The 19,014-nt window shown below is 43.8% G+C and overlaps 1 protein-coding gene across 1 annotated transcript in view; it reads right to left on the bottom strand.

Moving 5' to 3' along the window:
- GCLC (glutamate-cysteine ligase catalytic subunit) overlaps window positions 1-19,014 on the bottom strand; it is a 39,385-nt gene that overhangs the window by 1,828 nt on the left and 18,543 nt on the right. Inside the window, exons 2-15 of the mRNA XM_082638001.1 lie at window positions 18,768-18,880; window positions 17,750-17,932; window positions 15,421-15,534; window positions 13,785-13,843; window positions 13,536-13,669; window positions 9,016-9,090; window positions 8,427-8,543; window positions 7,223-7,361; window positions 6,689-6,801; window positions 6,119-6,211; window positions 5,717-5,821; window positions 1,219-1,300; window positions 1,039-1,142; window positions 828-948 (exon numbers count right to left, since the gene is read on the bottom strand). Coding sequence (XP_082494127.1) covers window positions 828-948; window positions 1,039-1,142; window positions 1,219-1,300; window positions 5,717-5,821; window positions 6,119-6,211; window positions 6,689-6,801; window positions 7,223-7,361; window positions 8,427-8,543; window positions 9,016-9,090; window positions 13,536-13,669; window positions 13,785-13,843; window positions 15,421-15,534; window positions 17,750-17,932; window positions 18,768-18,880 — 1,552 coding nt within the window. The remainder of the gene's footprint in view (window positions 1-827; window positions 949-1,038; window positions 1,143-1,218; window positions 1,301-5,716; window positions 5,822-6,118; window positions 6,212-6,688; window positions 6,802-7,222; window positions 7,362-8,426; window positions 8,544-9,015; window positions 9,091-13,535; window positions 13,670-13,784; window positions 13,844-15,420; window positions 15,535-17,749; window positions 17,933-18,767; window positions 18,881-19,014) is intronic.

The following is a 19,014-nucleotide window of genomic DNA, read 5'->3' as shown; positions in this document are numbered from 1 at the left end:
CAGCGAGAACACACACATCCCACTGCTATGGGACCTGTTAGATGCCACCCGCATGGTGATGCTGCCGGCTCTAAGGCACGGGAGCCAACGTGTGTGGACTAGAGCCCGAGTTCTCCCATCTGGCCAAGTCCTGCCCGTGCTGGTGTCACGAGACTGCCCCGGGACAGGAGGGCCCCCGAGTTCCCCAGAGCCATCTGATCAAAGAGGTGGAGAGAATAATGAAAAGTAGATGCATGAAGACAGAAACTGGCAGATACAGCATTTGGGGGCGGGGTATATCCTTTGTGGATCTGGAAATTTTACAGAAGCCTTGAGCAAAATACAGATGCCACTGCTCCTGTCCTCTTAGTCATGGCTGACAGCTCCCTGGCCACCATGATCTCAAAGCTGAGAAAGTGGGGTTCCAGGGTGCCCCTGTAGGGAGGCAGGCTGGAGGGTCACCATCCTAGCTGTGCTATTAGTTAACCTGAGGACTGGCTTAGACTCACTGTGCAAAGAGCCCAGGGTGCCTCACGACACACATAGTTGGGCATAAATGTCGAACAGGCAATCCAGATACTGTATTTCATTGCCTAAGAGGCCATCGGCTTAAAGATGCAGCATTATTGTACGAACCAGTAAGAAAAAAAGCACTGCTAATTAAACTGTGACTGTCAAAGACTACAAGGTGCATCCAACCGCTGAGATGGTACAATGTGGAAAAGTGCATTGATTTAGGATACCGTGTACTTTAATAAAAGATTGCTTTAAAAACTGAATATTGTAAGGTTGTGAGGTTCTGCCTACGTTAAGAGATTTTTAAAAAAGCAAAGCACAGAATGCCATACCAGATGCTCTCTTCTTAATCAGCTTCAGGTAGTTCAGAATACTGCATCTGGTGTCCACATCCACCTCCATGTTTTCCAGGTAAGAGTTCAGGATGGGGATCAGCCCGGGGAACACACCTTCCTGCAAGAAGCGGGGTGCGCTGTCTGCCGACTCCCCGGGGGCAGGGGGTGGGGTGGGGGAGGGGCGAGGTAGCTGGGGCGTGGGCCCTACCTTGCCGTTGATGATGGTGTCGATGGTCATGAGCGCGTACTCCTCGGCTGCTGGCTCGGTGCTGCCCGTGGTCTTGCCGCGGCCGTCCACCATGGCGTTGCCACCTGCCAGAGGGGCGCAGAGGGTGTTAGCGGTCCGTGTGGCCTACAGGGACCCCAAAAATGCAAGAGAAGGCAGTACCTTTGCAAATATCTTTTCTGAAATAAAACAATCCCTGCAGGACGGCATCTCGCTTCTGTGCTACTTTCATGTTCTCATCAACCTGAAGGAGGAAAATCATCGCAGCCAAGTCAGAACATTGCCGAAGTCAGGGCACTCCCGCTCTGGCGCATTTGGGGGCTGTGGTGCCTCGCTCACCTCGCGGTCTGGACCCATCTGGGAAGAAGCCTCCCACAGCCAGCGCTTGCTGGCGGCCAGATAAGACTTTGCACTGTCAGGTGGGGCTGTGTCCCTCAACCCCAGACTGCTGGGATGTGCTTTTTAATAACAACGGGGCAATTCTAAGAGAAGCTTACCTTAAAAATAAATGCAAAACTTAACACTCATGTAGGCCGCCCACATCTCGAGGTCCCTTGAGACACCCTGGGATGAATCTATAGCATTGGGAGGTCAGAGGGCTGGTCTCTCCTCACACCCCAGACTCACTCTCCTGCCTCTCCTGCCACCTGGAGTTGAGGGCTGTGCCCTCCCCACCCCTGGGGTTTTGCTGCCTCATAGGCGGGCTGTGGGATCTGGAATAAGGTGACCCCTCCCAGGGCAGGTCACCGATGCTGCCTGCTCACCTGCGGCTCTGCCGTGCCCACTCCCTCAGGAGACCCCAACCCCTATTTGTGAATTCTCCATTTCTCCAATGACTTTTTAAGACCCTCAAAGTAGAGCTTTTAAAACTTTTTAGTAGTAGTCCCTTATTTCTATAATGAAATCTTAGGGGACTCTCCATATACAAAACAGACACAAGTCAGAGGTCATGTTGAAGAGGGATGGTCAGTACAGAGTCTTTGATTACTTAGCTTTGCCCCCTCACACTGATTAATTCCTATCATTATTTTTTTTTAAGGCACATATGACCTTCGGATTAATCTAGATACAGGAACATACTCAAGCAATCTAAAATGCTATCATGGCTAGGAACATCTAGCTTCATTTCTAATAACGTTTGTATTTTTCTTAGTCTTGACAAAAATTCACAAAGATCATCAGTTTTAATTTCTGCTTTTATGAATTCCTTTTAAAAAGCTGTAATTTTACTACAGCTCTTTAGATTCTTATTTAATTACTTAGGTTTATTTTTAATATTTCTGTTTATAGTAGTTAAGGCTGTGATTTTCCCTTAGAAATTATCTTTGCCGTCATCATTTTCCTAAACAATCTATAATTCTAGTTTTTTTTAAAATTTTATTGAAGTATAGTTGATTTACAATATTGTGTTAATTTGTGCTGTACAGCAAAGTGACTTACTTATACACATATGCATTCTTTTCCATTCTAGTTTATCGCAGGATACTAAATATAGTTCCCTGTGTTATACAGTAGGACCTTGTTGTTTACCCATTCTATATATACTAGTTTGCATCTATAATTCTAGTTTTGACTTAATCTAGAACCTACTAGGAAAACGATTTAAAATTTCCAATAGTTAAATGTTTTCTGAACATTTTCTTGTTCAACTTTGGTGGGAATGTATCCTGTACAGTGTCTGCTTCTGAGAAGTGAAAATTTTCCTTAATTAATTTTTGTTATTCTTCCTCAGGGCATTTAAAAAAGGTGTGCCAAGGTATAAGATTTGTGATCAGGTGACACAACCAAGCTTATTAACTGTGTCATTTAATTCCCCGTGGCCTTTCTCATCCTTTGATTATATGGCCTGTCAGTTACTGAGTAACACGCCAGAAACCCTGCTAAGTGACTTACTCCACGAACCCCACATGGCCTTACGACAGCCCACGTGTCTCTGTTCTATACCTGCGAACTGGGGCAATGAGAGGACAACTAACTTGTCCAGGTGAAAAAGCTAGTAAGTAGTGCAAGTGATTTATGAATTGAGTGCTCACCTGGAAGCTACATCTTACCCACCGTACTACAGTGCCTTTAAATTCTTCTTATGCTGCTGAGAAATGTTTGCTACACTTTATGTTAAAAAAAAATGGCTCTAATGTTATCTTGAAAGAGTATATAAAATTGTTTCCTGTATCTCATTTAAGACCTTCTCACATTTTGTCTGTTAAGACTTTGCCCTTCCTGAATTGTTAAAAGGTCATTATGGAGCTCTTCACTGTCAACATCTGTCCTTGTTTTAAGTATATCTTATGCAAACAACATGTACCGTTACATTGTTATTTTATATCACCCGTTTTAGCTTTTGAATAGGAGAATTTAGTCTATTCAAATTTGTTTTCATCTTATTTTACCACTGTATGTTCTCTGGACCATAATGTCTTATCACGCCCATGGCCCCAGACCCACTTTTGTGGCATCAGGAAGCTTTACTTTTTTCCCACCTCTTTAGCTAGGAGATTAGAGGCGACAAATCCTATTTCTATACTATTAGTGGTCTTTCTTACTTTTAGACAAGTAGTTTTGAAATTCTCTCTCCAAATGTCAAGCATTAAGAAGTATCTACCATTCCCCTCCTTCCACTATCCCCTTGCTAGATAAGATTTCTGGCTTACTTTAGCCCTAACTTGATCTTTTTTGTTACAATCACTTGGAATTTAAAGACTAGTTTGGCTGGCATGGTTCTAATTCTTTACCCTTCAGATTCTGTAGACCTCTTGCCATCTCTTCTAGCGTTTAATGTTGTAGATGAGAAATGATATCAATTGATTTTCTTCTCCCTCTTGGCAGGAAGTTTAGGTATCCTAATTTCCTCTCCTGTCTGGACAACTGATCTGCTCTTTGAGATTCAGAAATTCCTAGACTTGGGTTCTTCTTTAAATAATTCTGTCTCACCCTCAGTGGACTCTCACTCAGGGGAAATTCTATTTCTTTATTTTCTTTATTGTATCTCACATCTCTTTTGTATAGAGTGTTCTCTTCTTCTAAATTTTGATACAAACCCTGAACTTTCCAGAGAAATCCTCTCTTCCTTTTCCCCATAATCTCTGTTTCTTTGCCATCCTGCTGGGATGAATCTCATTTTGGTTCCCCTAAATAACAGACTTTGATCTTCAACCACACCTGCTTACTGGTAAGCATACTGAGTGTGGCTACCATGTCCCTTGTTTCTGAGAACTCTTACTTTCCAAATGTTCTTTGGTCCACAGGGCTTGTTTATTTAAGATGTGACCTTTCTCTAGAATTTCTTCGAGGGCACTAATGAGAATTTATTTAAAAATTCTTTCCAGTTTCTAAATTAACTGTGTTTTGGGACTTCCCTGGCGGTCCAGGGGTTAAGACTCTGGACTTCCACTGCAGGGGGTGCGGGTTTGATCCCTGGTCAGGCAACTAAGATCCCACATGCTACACAGCCAAAAAAAAAAAAAAAAAATTAACTATATTTCACTGAGGATAATATACTCTGCAGGCCCATGGGCTCTTCTCTAAGTTTTCAATTTTATACTGACTTTCAGACATCTATATCTGACCCCAGAACAATGTGGGTCCACCTCTATGAGGATTTTTCCAGCAGTAAATACTACAGTATTCCATGATCTGCTGATGGTTGAATTCTCGGATACGGAGGAACTGACTATAAGTTACACGCATGTCAAGTGTATTTCATAAGCAAAGGCTTGGACTGGCAGCTCACATGAACCCCCCTTACGTGCATTCATCTCCCCAGTGGCTGTACCACATTCAGTGTGTGTGTGTGTGTGTGCGTGCGTGCGTGCGTGCGTGTGTGTGTGTGTGTGTGTGTGTGGTGGAGGGAGGTGCAGGCTGGAGAAGACCCTCGAGGAGGGAGGAGCGGGGGAGGCGCAGATGCTGGGCTATGCAGCTTTATTCATGGGACAGGGCAGCTCTGCTTCTCTTCCCTCCAGCCCTGAGCCCCAGCAGACCCTCACTCCGCCCGGCAGCCTTTCCCAGCCACTCTCTGTGCCAAGAGACCCACTGGCCAGGACCCAAAGGTTTCTATACTCACTTGGCTACTGCCCCACGGCCCCAGCCTTGCTGCCTCACAGCCTGGAACTGTTCCAAGGCAATGCCGGGAAACTGCTTCCAGAAAGCTCCTTCTTGGTTTTTGTTGGGCTGAGGCTGATTCAGATTTGTTTTTCCAGTAGTGCAGCACCAACTATGTTCTCCAGAAACCTCTCCAGTTTGGTTCCATTCCCTGCACTACCGAAGTTACGCGTCCCTCCATCCTGAGTCTAATATCGTGATCGGCCTGGGACTGGACAGGATGAAACCCATTTGTGGGAATCCCTCCTGCCATCATCTTGAGTCAAAAGCCTCTAGAAACTAGATATTGTTCAAATGCAACCCTAAATGTCTTCCAAATGGGCTGAGTTAAGGAGCTACTATTAACATTTTTTTCCAGGAGTCTCCACCAAAACGGTACCAAAATCTATAGCATAAACTTAGGTTTAAAAAGAAAAAAAAAAAAATAGGGTGGAAGGAGAGCATTTTATTCTAAGGGAGGAACAATCCTAAGTGAGGTCAGAGTTGAAGCAATTATTATACATAAATGAGCAATGGATGATAACCTACAGACACCCAGCCCTACACTGAAACTCGTCCTTACCTTTGACAGCGGGATGAGAAAGTCCAGTTTGTAGGAAAGGATCACCCTGGTGAGCAGCACCACGAACACCACGTACGCGGAGTTCTCGAAGTCTGTCAACTGAACCTGGACATGGGGCCCGAGACATTAGGGGCCCACCGTGCAAAAAGCTCCTCCCTGAGAGGCCCCTGAGGGTCATGTCTTTCCCAAGCATCTCCTAACCTCCCACCTGGGTCTGGAAGCCTCTGCCCACAATCTATTCTCAGAAGCAGTCCTCCCGAGCTGCTGCACTTGCGTGTAACACGCACACACGTGATCTGTGCTGCCTTCCAAGTAACCCGAGCTTCTGACAAGGGTGCGGGTGGGTGGCAGGTGGCTGGGAATGGGTGCGTCCAAGTCGGTTCCTGCCGACGGGCTGCGTACCTCCATGGGCCGGAATTCCACTCTCCATCCAATGTCGGAGTTTGGAGGAGGAGGCTTAAATCGCATTGTCTGCCAATTTGTGGACTGAATATTCTGTATTCAAAAAGCAGAGAATAAAACCAATTTTCCAGTAAGGTATTAAGATGATTTGATATTTAATACGTGAAGCAGACTGTTTACTGTCCATACTAAACACTCTTCAATTTACAAATACAAAAAGGTACAATTTAAGATTTTCATGGAGTGTGACCTGCCAGGGGGAGAAAACAGAAAGTGCTTAGTGGAAGTCAGGTGACACAACAGCAGTCCTGAAAGAAGCGGTCGTGTTATTTTTCCGTTCAGCATATTTGCATTTTTCATCGCTATGAAAACGAGAGAATACTGAATGAAAAATTCAGAACTGGAGAGTAAGAATCATAAAATAAGGGTACTTGAACCAATTTAAAATCTTTGCTGCACTGGGTCATGGAGGTCATAGAAGGCTTCTACTGTCATCAACTCCTTGCCCCTCCAGACAACGGCCTCCACCCTGGATAGTGAAGTGAAACGCCTTCAAAGCGGAGCAGATACCTCAAAATGGTCGGACTCGTTGGCATCGTCCAGGTGGATTTTCTCTTCAAACAGAGTCAGTGGGTCTCTGATGAAGAGATGAGCCACGTGCTGGGCCAGGAGATGATCGATGCCTGCAGAGAGAGGTCATACCACTCACTTCAGAGTTGTTCTCCATGCCCAGAAAGACGGCAGGACAGCTCGGGAAGTCTGAAGAAAGGGCATCTAGAAGCTTAGGAAATGGCTGGGCTGTGCAGGATTCTCGTGTCTCCCAGGATTTTATCCTATGGAGTGTGTTCGCTCCTTACACAACGCCCGTGGGGGCAGAGCTGTGGACCGAGGGACAGACCTCCAAAGTCAGCTCCTTTTGCTAAAAGTCAAGATCTCACAAGTATCTGGAACTTGAAACTTTAAGAACAAGCAGCCTCATGAGAAAAGTTAAGAGACTTCACACTAAAAATAGAAGCCAGACCAGGAGTCAGCAAAGGAGTTTAAAAGGGCTTTGAAGAACTACAGGCTTACAATCAAATCTAGACAAGAGGAACAGAGGCTCACCTTCCTGCAACAGCTGTTCATAGATTTCTTTGTCTTTCGTCAGGTCGATGTCATTATATTTCTCACCGCACTCAGATAAGTAACTGTCTATTGAATCGTATCGGGACTTACTGATCCTATAGTGGTTGTACTTCAGTGGCTAAAATTGAAAAAAATACAAATGAATGCCATATAAAATGATGTGGAAACAAACTAACGCCCCAAGTAATTATATTAAAAGCCTATATACTATATATGTAATTACATAAAACTGTCCAACCTGAACACGAGATCCCGAAAAAAAGCTAGTTAATCCTGAAAAGTACTAGAAAAATATTAAAAAAAAAATCTGGAGACAATTTAAGTAGTCTGTTTTCTGATATGACTTAAATATATTTCTTTTTCTTTTTTTTAAAAGTGGATCACCTTCATTCTCATTAAGATAGGAAAATGCCAATGTTGAAAGCAGAACTATAAAACTATAATGTAAAACAAAGCTATTAAAATGATTTCTGCTTTAAAGTTTATTTCTACTTTCTACAATTTATGAACAATTACATAAAGACCAGAGCATCAGTAGGGCAGCCCAGGTCGAGAACATCAGAATCACCTGTGAGGGCTCCTTTGGTAACATGTATGTCTAGGTCCCAGTTCTGGACATACTTACTCACTGGGCTAGTGTGGGCCTGGGTACTTATTTTTAAAGATCTCTATAGGTGGTTCTGATGCACCGTCTTGGTTGGAGAGATGCAGTTCAACATGCAAACAAGAGGCACAAACCTACCCTTATTAGGCAAACCTAACCCTCTGTAACAGGCCAAAGAACCTGACAACAGATTATACTTTCCACAGCAGAGAGCACCACAGACAAAGCACTCATGTAGCACCAAAAAGCTTTCTGGTAAAAACAGCCATCAGCACTGACTCCCAAAATATAGAAAAATTGTACTACTAATTTTAGAAGGTAAAACAAATACTGGTTTCAACAAATGATGAAAATTAACTTGAACACCACCACCCCCGCAACCGAATCACATTTCCCACATTCTCACCCCAAACACACATTGTGGAGCCAAAGACAGGTTGATAACCTGTCAGCTTCTTCCCATGTGTGACTAATCCACTCAGGACAAAAATTAAAGGGCGACTTCAAAACTGTGAGTAGTGACAATATCCCCATTTTACCTGCTGGACTTAAAAGACTATTCAGGAAAATCACTCCCACCTCCAGTCCTCTCTCCTCCCGAGTTCTATCATCTACAGATGCAGAAATCACGCCCCAGCGACAATCAATGTCTGACACATAGCCTCGGTAAAAAGGAGACGCAGCGCTCAAAGCCATCTAAAAACAAACAGAAGTCAGCACCTGCAAGTTCAAAGTGTCATTTACATGCTGAAAAAAGCTTCATGCAGTTACCTCTGGTCTGGAAGAATCAGTTTATGCAACCCCTACAGATTTCTACTACATCTACTGCACCTGCCTTCTCATGGTGAAATACACCAGAAGTGACTCCAATCCTTGCCTCTGATTCATTTAAATCATCTTCTCTATACCGTGAGGACAGGTGGGATGGGAGGGGGAAAACGGCTACGCTCAAGCTCGACACTTCAACACAAAAATGCCTTACTGGCAACGTTAAACTCTACAGCTTAGACTCTTATCCATTAGCTCTAAGTCTGCATATTATTCATGTTAGTTCGGTTCTAAATGAAGTCTTAACTGGACTTAAATAGTACATGGTCAGCAAATTTTGCACGTGCAGTCTTTATTTTATACAAAGAAGTAGATAAAATTAGGTGTGATTTCTACTTACGACAATTGGGCAGATAGTGGCCAACTGATCATAAAGGTATCTGGCCTCAGATATGCTGCAGGCTTGGAACGTTACCTGTTTAAGAATCCCAAGTTATTAAACAACAACACAAAATCAGCACCATCCTCCACAAGGAGCCAAGTCTGAGAAGGAAGGTGGTTGGTCATGGCGTGTGCTGGTCATTCCGTTGATGACAACATTGAATACAGGAGTTTTAAGAGCTGTCTCGGATGAATTTTGCTAGAAAATGGCTTTAATCATGTTCACATCTACTATACATAACTGTGTTCCAAAGTTAAGTAAGACTAAGAAGTCAAGAAAGTAAAATAAGACCTAGATTAACAATGAAGTTCAGCCAGGCGTTTCCTCTTCCACTGACTTATTTCCTTCTACAGCTGCCCATCCACATCTGTGGGCTTGTATCCCCCTTTTGGTACAAAAGGGGGATCTGGAGATGCGAATGATGGGTTTCAGAGTTCACTGGTGGCACAATGGGGGATAGCTCGGGAGGGGGCAGGACTGGAGGAAGGAAGAGAGGGCAGTTAAAACACTGCCACTGTCCAGGAAAAAACTGAGCAAGTCTGGTGGGAAGAGGCACAGCAGGGCCAAAGCAGGCCTGGTGACCAGTGGGCACAGAGGAGTGAGGAGTGACCTGGGTTTTGGCCTGGGTGCTCCTCGGACAGATGGGAAGCAGCGGCGCCAGGACACAATGGGCTTATGAGGCCAAGGAAGAGCGAAACAGCCCTGTAAGCGGCTTGGTCTCCAGGGCTGGGGCCAGGAAGAAAAATCTGAGCTGGAGAAGTATTTGGGGAGTAGGCCCAGATGATGTACTAAGAAGGGCAGATTGCCCAGGAAGCCCGCACAAGAGGGGTAAGTAGGACTTCAGAGTTAGGCAGAGAAGGAGATCACGTAATTGATTAGTGCAAATCCTCTCAAAACAATTACCCAAAAGAAAAAAAAAAAAAAAAAAGTGCTACCCTCTGCAGGGCTGGGGCAGCGGAAGGGGCAGGGAACGCAAACTGTGGTTGTGTTGGCACATTTGTAATAACCGCAAACTGGGAACAGTTCTCATGTCCTGTTGTTATTTAATAATGACAGTTTGGATTTTGTGTTGGTGCAGTAAATAATTTAAGTGCTTAATAGTTGAACTAGCAGCTGAGTGAGTGTTTACTATTCTAATCGCAACCTGTTAGTTCCAGTAGTTTCAGCCAGGTCTCAACTTTGCTTTTCTTTGTTTTGTTTTGGCTTTTGTTTAAATGGCAGAGGACTTCTGTTGGAGACTCAAGGGTCTCACCGCTGAATTCATGGCATTTCACGTCAGTGTGGTGACTGACTACAGAAAACGATGACTCAGACCATTTACTGTGTCCTGACTTTCCTACCATTTCTATGTGAATTATTAAGTCAGTGCTATATTTTAATTAAAACATAATGATAGGTACCCAGCCATTACAAATTAATTCAACACACGGAGAAGAGCTGTGTCACAGGTGTAAAGGAGCAAGAATGTCAAAGGTGAAAACAGAAACTGAGAAGAACTGACAGGTCACTAATAACCCAAACCAGGGCAGTTTGTGCCAAGAGGTGGGAATGCAGAAATCAGCTTGTCTGTGGGTAAGAGTTAAATGAGAAGTGGGGGAGATGGCGAGCAGAGTATTTACAGGCTTATCTGCTGTGACCCCACCCCTAAAGTGTAAGCCCTAGGAGGGCAGGGGTCTGCCTTGCGGTTCTCTATCCCCAGTGTGTAGGACAGGGTCTGACATCCACTTAGTCCTTAATATTTATTAAGTGAATAGAGTATCTTGAAGGAAAGAGGGTGCTAAAGAGGAGAACACGGGAGCAAAGATAAGTTTTATTTTTATAAAATGGTGGGATACTTGAAAAGCTGACCCTACAGCCCAAACTTATATGGATTGAGATTAGGAATACCTAAATGTTCCCCCAAGTGTTTTGACTGCTGAATCCTTTTGAACATACGTCTCTTAGTTTTTATTTAGGTCCTTTTTTGAGTTACTCTTAGCTATTTTAGAGTCTGTTATTTTTGTTTTTAAGAAGATCCTATGATAAGCATTTTTTCTTTTCAGTTTTTTGATTGGCTTCTCTTAGATGGCCTAGTATATACTAGACAATTCACAGGCAAATTCTGAAAAAGTCAACCCTAGAAAAATATGCTTAAGAAAGCTGGCAACTGGAATTCAATAGCCGAGTTAGAACAGTGATACGACTTAGTTAATCTAAGTATATTTAGTAACTAGCTTCTTTACCCCAGGGCTGATTGAGCCATTGAGACATCACTGTGGTAATGGCTTTAGTGGGGGAAGAAAAAAGAGTTCTTAACACCTTAAAAAGATATGAATACATGAACGGTTTTGGATTCTGGTATCCTTTTAAACTATCATATAAAGAAGAGAAGCAATGTCACTAGGAAACTGATGAGGGAAAAAAAAAGAGAAAGTATGGAAAATTGATGTTAGAAACCTAAATATCTAAAATTTGTCCAGAACCCAGTGTTGAAGCCATAGGATTTTCTTGGGGGGCGGGGGGAAGCCTATCATAATGTGCATGAACTTATTAAATGATTCCTGCCAAGTCCCCCACCAAGAGTCAAGAATTTGAATATAGTTGAAGTACTTTTTGCTCTGTACAGTAAGATGCTCACTAACCTTAAAAAACAAACAAACAAAAACTTTGAAACCATTTTTTTGCCTTATTGTAATAAGTAGTTTCTAGTTTTCCTCTTAAGAGATAAAGCAGAGATTTCTGTGGTGATTGATGGAATTTGTCTCATTTACCATATACTTACATTATCTGTGCTAAAGACTTTTAAGTGGAGTATTGAAAGTGGGGTGGCTGGACACACCACTGAGAAAAAGAAAACCTTAAACCCATGACAAAGCTTAAATTGGATGGAAAACTGTATCTACAAGCAATAAAAATGTAAACTACCTACCATTAGGACATATTTATTTGTGTAAACACAGTGTTTCAAGGGAAAGACTACCCCTTTGGAATGGGGCAACTGTGCTGTCCATGGCAAAACACCCTGGTTTAATATTAAACCAAGAAAAAAAGGCAATCGGTCCTCCAAGAGCACTGATAGATTTTAAAGCTGTGCACTCTAAGTTCTAGAGCTTAATGGTTCTCTTTAGAAATATTTGGAATTAAGATAGGGAAGCAGATAAGGCAGTTAAAAGTCAACAGGTCTCTTTTTTATGAAGTGTGTCCATCTGGAAGGAAACTCATAGCCTAGGTTTGTTTGGAAGATACGTTTTACACCACCTATATAAGTCAGGGAAAGCACGGGAAATGGTATCCTTGGCCATGGTTATTTGAACACACTTAGCATGTAAAAATCTGACTCTGGCATTCAATTTTGATTACACATAGTTGTAAAATAAACACATCCATGATACATGTGCAAGAAGGTGTGTGTCTGTGTGCAGCTGCCTGAAATGATGGGATCCTGGGTCCCCAGCCGTGTGGAGGGCAGGCAGACTGAGGGCTGGGGGTGGGCTGGGGGGTGCTCATGTGGGGTGAGGCTTCACACCGCTCCAATCAGCAAATAATCAGAACTGGATAAAATCTCCTTGGATAATAACGAGGCCCTTTTTTTTTCTTTTGAAATTTTCAGTTTGAAACTTTTAATTTTGTGCCACTTTTACTTCTGTTCTAACATGATTTTAAACAAATTAAAGGTTAAAACCAATACTGTTGTTAATAAAAACAATTAAAGAATATTAGCTCAGAGACAGACCTAGAAGCAGCCTTAATATAAACCCTTCTTTCAGCTGTTGAGAAAACCGAGACCAGAAGAAGGTGAGTTACCCGAATACCTGAGAAGTCACAGCTAAAGCCCAGACACAGGCTTGTGGGCAGCCTGATGGGTTCCTGCTCCCCGCTCCAGGTCCCCTGTGAGGTGGGACACCATCCCTGCCAGAGGTGCCAGTAATCTGATTAGATCCAGGGCAAGTTTTAACCAAGTCATTGACAGAAAGGCTATTTTACAATACCTCCTGTGAAACTTAGCCTGGGGCAAGGCAAACATGGGCTGCTAAATATTTATTCTTTTTATACAACTAGATGGCCTTGCAGGAAAATAAAAATTTAAAGTCCAAATAACCCTTCCCTTGGATCACAAGTTCACTGGAGTGCATCCAGAATTCATTTTCAGAAATGATAAGATTTGAGCAATGTTTACAATCTCAAAGCTAGTCACTAGATGGCAGCAAAAATTAGGCACAGAGAGAACAGAGACAGTGACTGTGGAATATTTCACATTTTAAGTTCATTAACAACTATGTCTTTGTAGTGAACTGTAGATTCCGTAAATTCTGTCCAGAGATAACTTCCAGTGAATTAACTAAGATAACTTCATTGGTTTTCAGAAAGAAGTAGTAACTACTATTTCAACCTGATTAAAATGTGATTTTTAAAAAGGAAACATGCACATATAAAGAAAAGAAGTTAATAAATAGAAACGGATGAGGACAGCTTGCCTCTCTGGATATTTGAAATGATACCTGCAGACAGCAATTGCCCATCCCAAAGCCCATAGCGTCCATGTAAATGTGGTCGGGCTTAGAAGCCTTTGCTGCCTCATCATCCTCAGGAAATGTTTCTATAAATGGAGATGGTGTATTCTTGTCCTTAAATACTGCAGTATTAATTGAAAAAAAAAAAAAAGAAAGAAAAGAGCAGGAAATGGGTGAGAGTCAAGGATTAACAACAATGGGGGGGCCCCCTCCCACCTGCCACCTCTGTAGACTCACTTGGGACGTTGATGACAACCTTCTCTCCTCTTCTGTGCCGGATGTTCCTGGTGAGGGTACTAAAAAACAGACAACAAATGTCCTAAGTTGGTCACCTAAGAACCATCATGCAAAAGAAGAATTTGACAATATGCAAGTACACAGAATGAAATCCTCCCTCAAACTAATCCTCTAAGACATCCCTACCGAAAATTCGTGTGGACCGAGAGACTGAGGGGATTTCCTCAAAGAAGGCTTTGCATTAATACCATGTCCCCTGGCTCTTGTTTGAGAATGTCATTCTCTCTCCTGCCCAAGCCCTGATCCCCGGCTCCGTGAGACTCACCAAACCAAGCTCAAGTGTTCAAGGTCTGCCGTGGTCTGGCCTCACCCTATGTTTCTAACATTTTCCATGCTAAGTCCAAAGACTTGAGCCAAACTGTGGTGCTCATGTTCCCCGGGCATCTCTGGACCCCAGAACCTCATCACTCCCTCCACCCATCCTGCAGCATTAATACTATCCTCCAGCCTGCGATGTCTGATCCAGAAGCCCCTAGGCAAGCTGTGGCTGTGAGCACTGGACGCGCGGCCAGTCCTAATTAAAATGTGCTCTGAGGGTGAACACACAGCACATTTTGAAGACTTGGTACAGAAATAAAGTAAAACTTATTAATAATTAAAAAATACTGGTCACAAGTTGGATATATAGAGTTAAATAAAATACACTGTAAGTTCACCTTTTTCACTTTTTTAACGTGGCCAGAAAATTACTACTAAACTTACACATGTGGCTTGCATTATGGTTTTACTGGGCAGTGCTGCTGTCGACGGTGTAAATGTCACCTCTCTCAGGAGGCCTGCTTTTGACCCCCTCAATCAGAAGCACCTTCCCTCTCTCTGGTGTTACCATCTTTGGACACCTGTCATAATCTACCTTTTCTTGCAGCTGAATATCTCCACCTTCCCCTTGGCACACTATCAACACTTGATGTTGGAAACTATGTTTATATGTCTTTATCTTCCCCACGGACTCTGCACGTAGCAGGTGTGCAGACCTGTTACAGGAATGAACACTGAGAAGTCACAGGTCCCTAACTCTAGGTCAGGAGCCCGGGTTCAGTATGACAGGTGAGACTCAAAGGTACAAAGCTAAGATCAGACTGGTGTGGGCCCTGAAGCAACTTGAAACCCTAGAATTGAAACCACAGACTAACAGACTTAGAAGTTAGTGGAACAGAAGGTAGAGCGTGCCTACTATATACACAGGTATTGTACATATTTTACCTTATTGTCAAGGTATATGGAGTGGGATGAGAAGACCACAGATACTGGCGGTGATTTTCAGAGGAGGAAAAGGTAAAAAGGATGACAAGAAAGCTTCTCCAAACAGGTGTTAACAGAACTAGGATTGAAATGCATCTGTGGTTAAGTGTACAACTTTAGGATCACTTGGAAAACAGGCAGATCCAGCCTGGAAACAAGCAGCACCAACCAAGCAGCCTTGGGGGACTGAGAACAGGCGTAGCTGTGGGTCTGTAGGCTCCTCTGGTTAATTACCACAGGAGCTGGAATTCAGGAGCCACTCAGTAATGATTCCGGGAGGGACACAGCACCCTCAGGGCAGGGAACCAGGGATCCAAGTCATCCACACACTCACCTGAAGCGCGGGTGCTTGTTTATCGCTTCATCAGGAAAGAAGAGGGACTTGGAAGCTCCTCCTTCTACTGGGTTGGGCTTGAACTCGGGCAGCGTGAACCCAGGGCAGCCTAATCTACAACAAATTGAAGAACTAAAGAGATAGAATCTGTCTTCAGGGATTAAAAACGTGCATGTGTAACGTTGCCTTTTTCAGGGGTCCGGCATACAGGTGTTCTGCAAACACTGTGGCCCTTGCAGCCACGCCTTTGCAGTCGGTCTTGCTCACCAAGCTCTTCCCTTGTGACTGCAGCCCTTTTGCCGATTTTATCAGAAGCCTCCGTCCACTCAGGGTCTGCAGAGCACTTACTTATGTCCTGGCCGCCTTGGCTGTTTCCCCCACGCAGTTTCTGAGGCGTCTTCCTTTACCAGCTCTGACCCCTTCACACCACCACCTCCCCATCAGCTTGGTTCGACTTGGGACAGGCCTCCTGTTTCTTGCCTCTGCCAGGCACCTCATGAATCCGTCCAGATCAGGCAGGTTCTCTGCCGGTGCCCCTGTCCACCCCCAGATCTCCCTCTGGAGGCTGAAACCCAACCCTATTATCTCACTTGACCCGAGGAAGAGCTTTAATTCCAACAGAGAAACAAAGCAGGGTGTAGATCGGCAGTGGGAAACTTCTGGCTTGGGAGCCAAGACTAGCCGGTGCCTTATTTTCAACCTCACGTTTTATAAAACTGGCCGCCCATGTTCGCCTTGTGAACAACAACTGAACTTGCCGAACTTATCTGGAAAACAGCCCCAGCTATGATGGGGCTCCTCAGAGTTCCTGCAGCTCCGTACATTATTCACTGACAGCCTGCAGCCTTAGGAAAAGCCCTTGCAGAGAGTGACAAACTGAGATCTGGGGGTCTCTCTGCTGACCGGAATCAGGCTGGAGAAGCACGTGTGTACTTGGCAGGAAGCGGGCAGCCAGGGCTCAGACCGGCACCCCCAGCCCCACTTTTCCTCCAGACCAGCACTGTCCAACGGAACCTCTGCAGGGATGGAAATGCTCATGACCCGCACTGCCCAGATGGGTACTGAGCAGGTGGAAAGAGGCGAACGAGACTGAGTAACTGAACTTCTCTTTGTATACAAGTCGGATTGATTTAAATGTAAACAGTCACATGACCACTGTTTGGGTTACTGGGCCACACTACAGTTGCACCTGTTTACGGAAAGAGAATCACTCTGTTTACACTGAAGAAACTCAGTCTTCCTTCCTCTCCCTCTTGATTCCGAAATAAAACTTCCCCTATCATTTAACTGTGGATGTAAGGTGAGGCTTCTACAAACAAATAATTATTATCTTTGTTTTGTTTACAAATCCAAAAATACCCTCTCATCATAAAAGATATGGTTAGGCTTTTTAAAAAAAATTAGATTTTTAGAATAAAACTTATTCCTAGCTCAACTCTCCTCCCTTCATAATAACTTAAGAGAAGGAAAAAGATACTTCTCTAAATGTCTGATGAGTTGCTTAAATAAGGTTTCAACTATTTATATGTGACCATGGAGATTTTAAAAAAGAAAATTCCTTTTAAGTGTCCTAAGACCAGTGGTGTGACTGTGAATGCCTATGTTCATCATGGACATTTATCAGGAAAAAAAAAGAAGGCATAAAAATAGTTCAGAGTGTTCTAGGCCAGGGATACCAATCCCCAAAGTGCTTTTGAACTTTGGGGAGGTAAGCATACTTTGCCACAATCTGACAGATATCTAGCAGAGATAACCAGATTTACGATTTGGTAGAACTGCATTCTTGCAACAGATCCTACCTATAATTGTGTGATATTTACGTACCTCATACTAAGCTAAGGGCAGAATTTCACTGTTCATATTTACCTTATATTTACTCTTATGAAACTTTAGCCATAACTAGATTTGATGACAAATCCTAAATCTTTTCAGCACAATCCAAACATGACCCAGTGACTCCCTTGTTCTTTGTTAATATGTATCAACAGACCCTGGGAGCACTGATGTCAGCCCCCCATCGGGGGTCCGCTGATCTGACCTGGGGGGCAACGCACATCCTTCCTTGTGCACTGCTCCTTCCGCTCGGCCTGCGGAGTCTGTGGCCCTTGGGTCCTTCCACAGTCCCCCTGGCCACCACCACCACTGGCAGAGGCTGGCATGTGACTCTGCCTGCAGCTCTAATGTTACAGATTCTACCAGACACAGTGTGATGAGGATGAACTGTCTGCAAAGCATGAGAGCTGTGGGGTCAAGTGCTGGGTTGTGATCTGCTCTCTTGATACCCGGATGCTCTGAAATGCCAGCCACGCACGTTGACACAGGGACTAACCTGGGAAACGAAGTGATCGTGCAGAGGGCCTGGTTTTCCCCCAGTAGAGATGTCGCTTCCTTGCGGCGCTTCCTCATGTTGTCCTCGACCGTGTTGAACTCAGACATGGTCCCTCCGTACGGCTGGCCAGGTGTCCCCTCGATCATGTAGCTCCCATACTCTGGTCTCCAAAGGGTAGGGTGGCTACAGAGGAGAAAAGGTTTCAGTCCATCTTATTCTTCTGCTGCAGTCTGCTCCATTTTTAGTCTTGAAAAAGTTGCTTCCAAAAATTTAGAAACCACTGGGTATACAAGAAGCCAAGAACTCTTTACAATTCCCAGTGGCTGTTAATCTTCCACAGCTTTTCAACTACGTAAGGGTTACAAGTGCTGGGTCTAAAATATTTATAAATAACTGAGACACACACAGGGCATGCACTGTCCAAGGCAAGCAAGCCTGTCCACTCTGCAGGGAAGGACGTGGGGATTTAAGGCCTCCTTCAGTTTAAGACTGGGTTCCAAATGCAAACCCAGCCTCCCAAAACTTAGTGGGTAGAAAAATGAACTAGAGGTACATGCCCCCTTCACCTCTGTCTACTGAAATAAAGAAATATTTAAAAAACATCCTGCCAGCCAAGCAAAACCCATCTGCAAGTTTTCTCTGACACCATGGTTTGTGATCTTGGTAACTGCCAATTTTTTAAAAAAATATTTAAATAGTAAACAAACTTTATATTGAGTTTACTCTTCTAAGTGCTTACTAACGTATTTGGAATGTCTACACCCTAAGAGGTAGGTATTATTATTATCCCTGATTTACAGTTGAGGAAACTGAGGCACAGAGAAGTTAAGTACCTCGCCTAAGGGTACCCAGCTATTAAGCAGAGGAAGCAGGATTTGAACCCAGGCAACTGGGAACCAGAGCCAGAGCCCTAAACTGCTGTGTTCTCCTGTCTCCTGTACGTGGGAGGAGAGATGATATTCCAGTGGTTCTAACAGTTTCAGAAACCCTCAAAGAAGCCTTCAGTACATCAGCTTACTTTGGGTTTGTCCTTTCCCCCTTTTCTTGCAGAGTTTCAAGAAGTTCCTCTCCAGACAGTACCAGTTGGGCTTTTTTATTCTCATGATCAAAAGATACCAACATGTATTCCACCTATTGGAAATAAAGGAGAGAAAGATGAACATTCCTCCAGACTCGTGCTTGATGCGACCTTTAGGAAAAGTAGGGAAACGTGAAGGTTGGAAAGGATGACAGTGTCCTGAGGAGTCACATCTGCTTACACAACG

Source organism: Mesoplodon mirus (assembly GCF_964341445.2).
Source record: "Mesoplodon mirus genome assembly, chromosome: 12".
Taxonomy (NCBI): domain Eukaryota; kingdom Metazoa; phylum Chordata; class Mammalia; order Artiodactyla; family Ziphiidae; genus Mesoplodon; species Mesoplodon mirus.
Note: the sequence above shows the minus strand (reverse complement) of the source record. Positions and strands in the feature narration are given on the sequence as shown.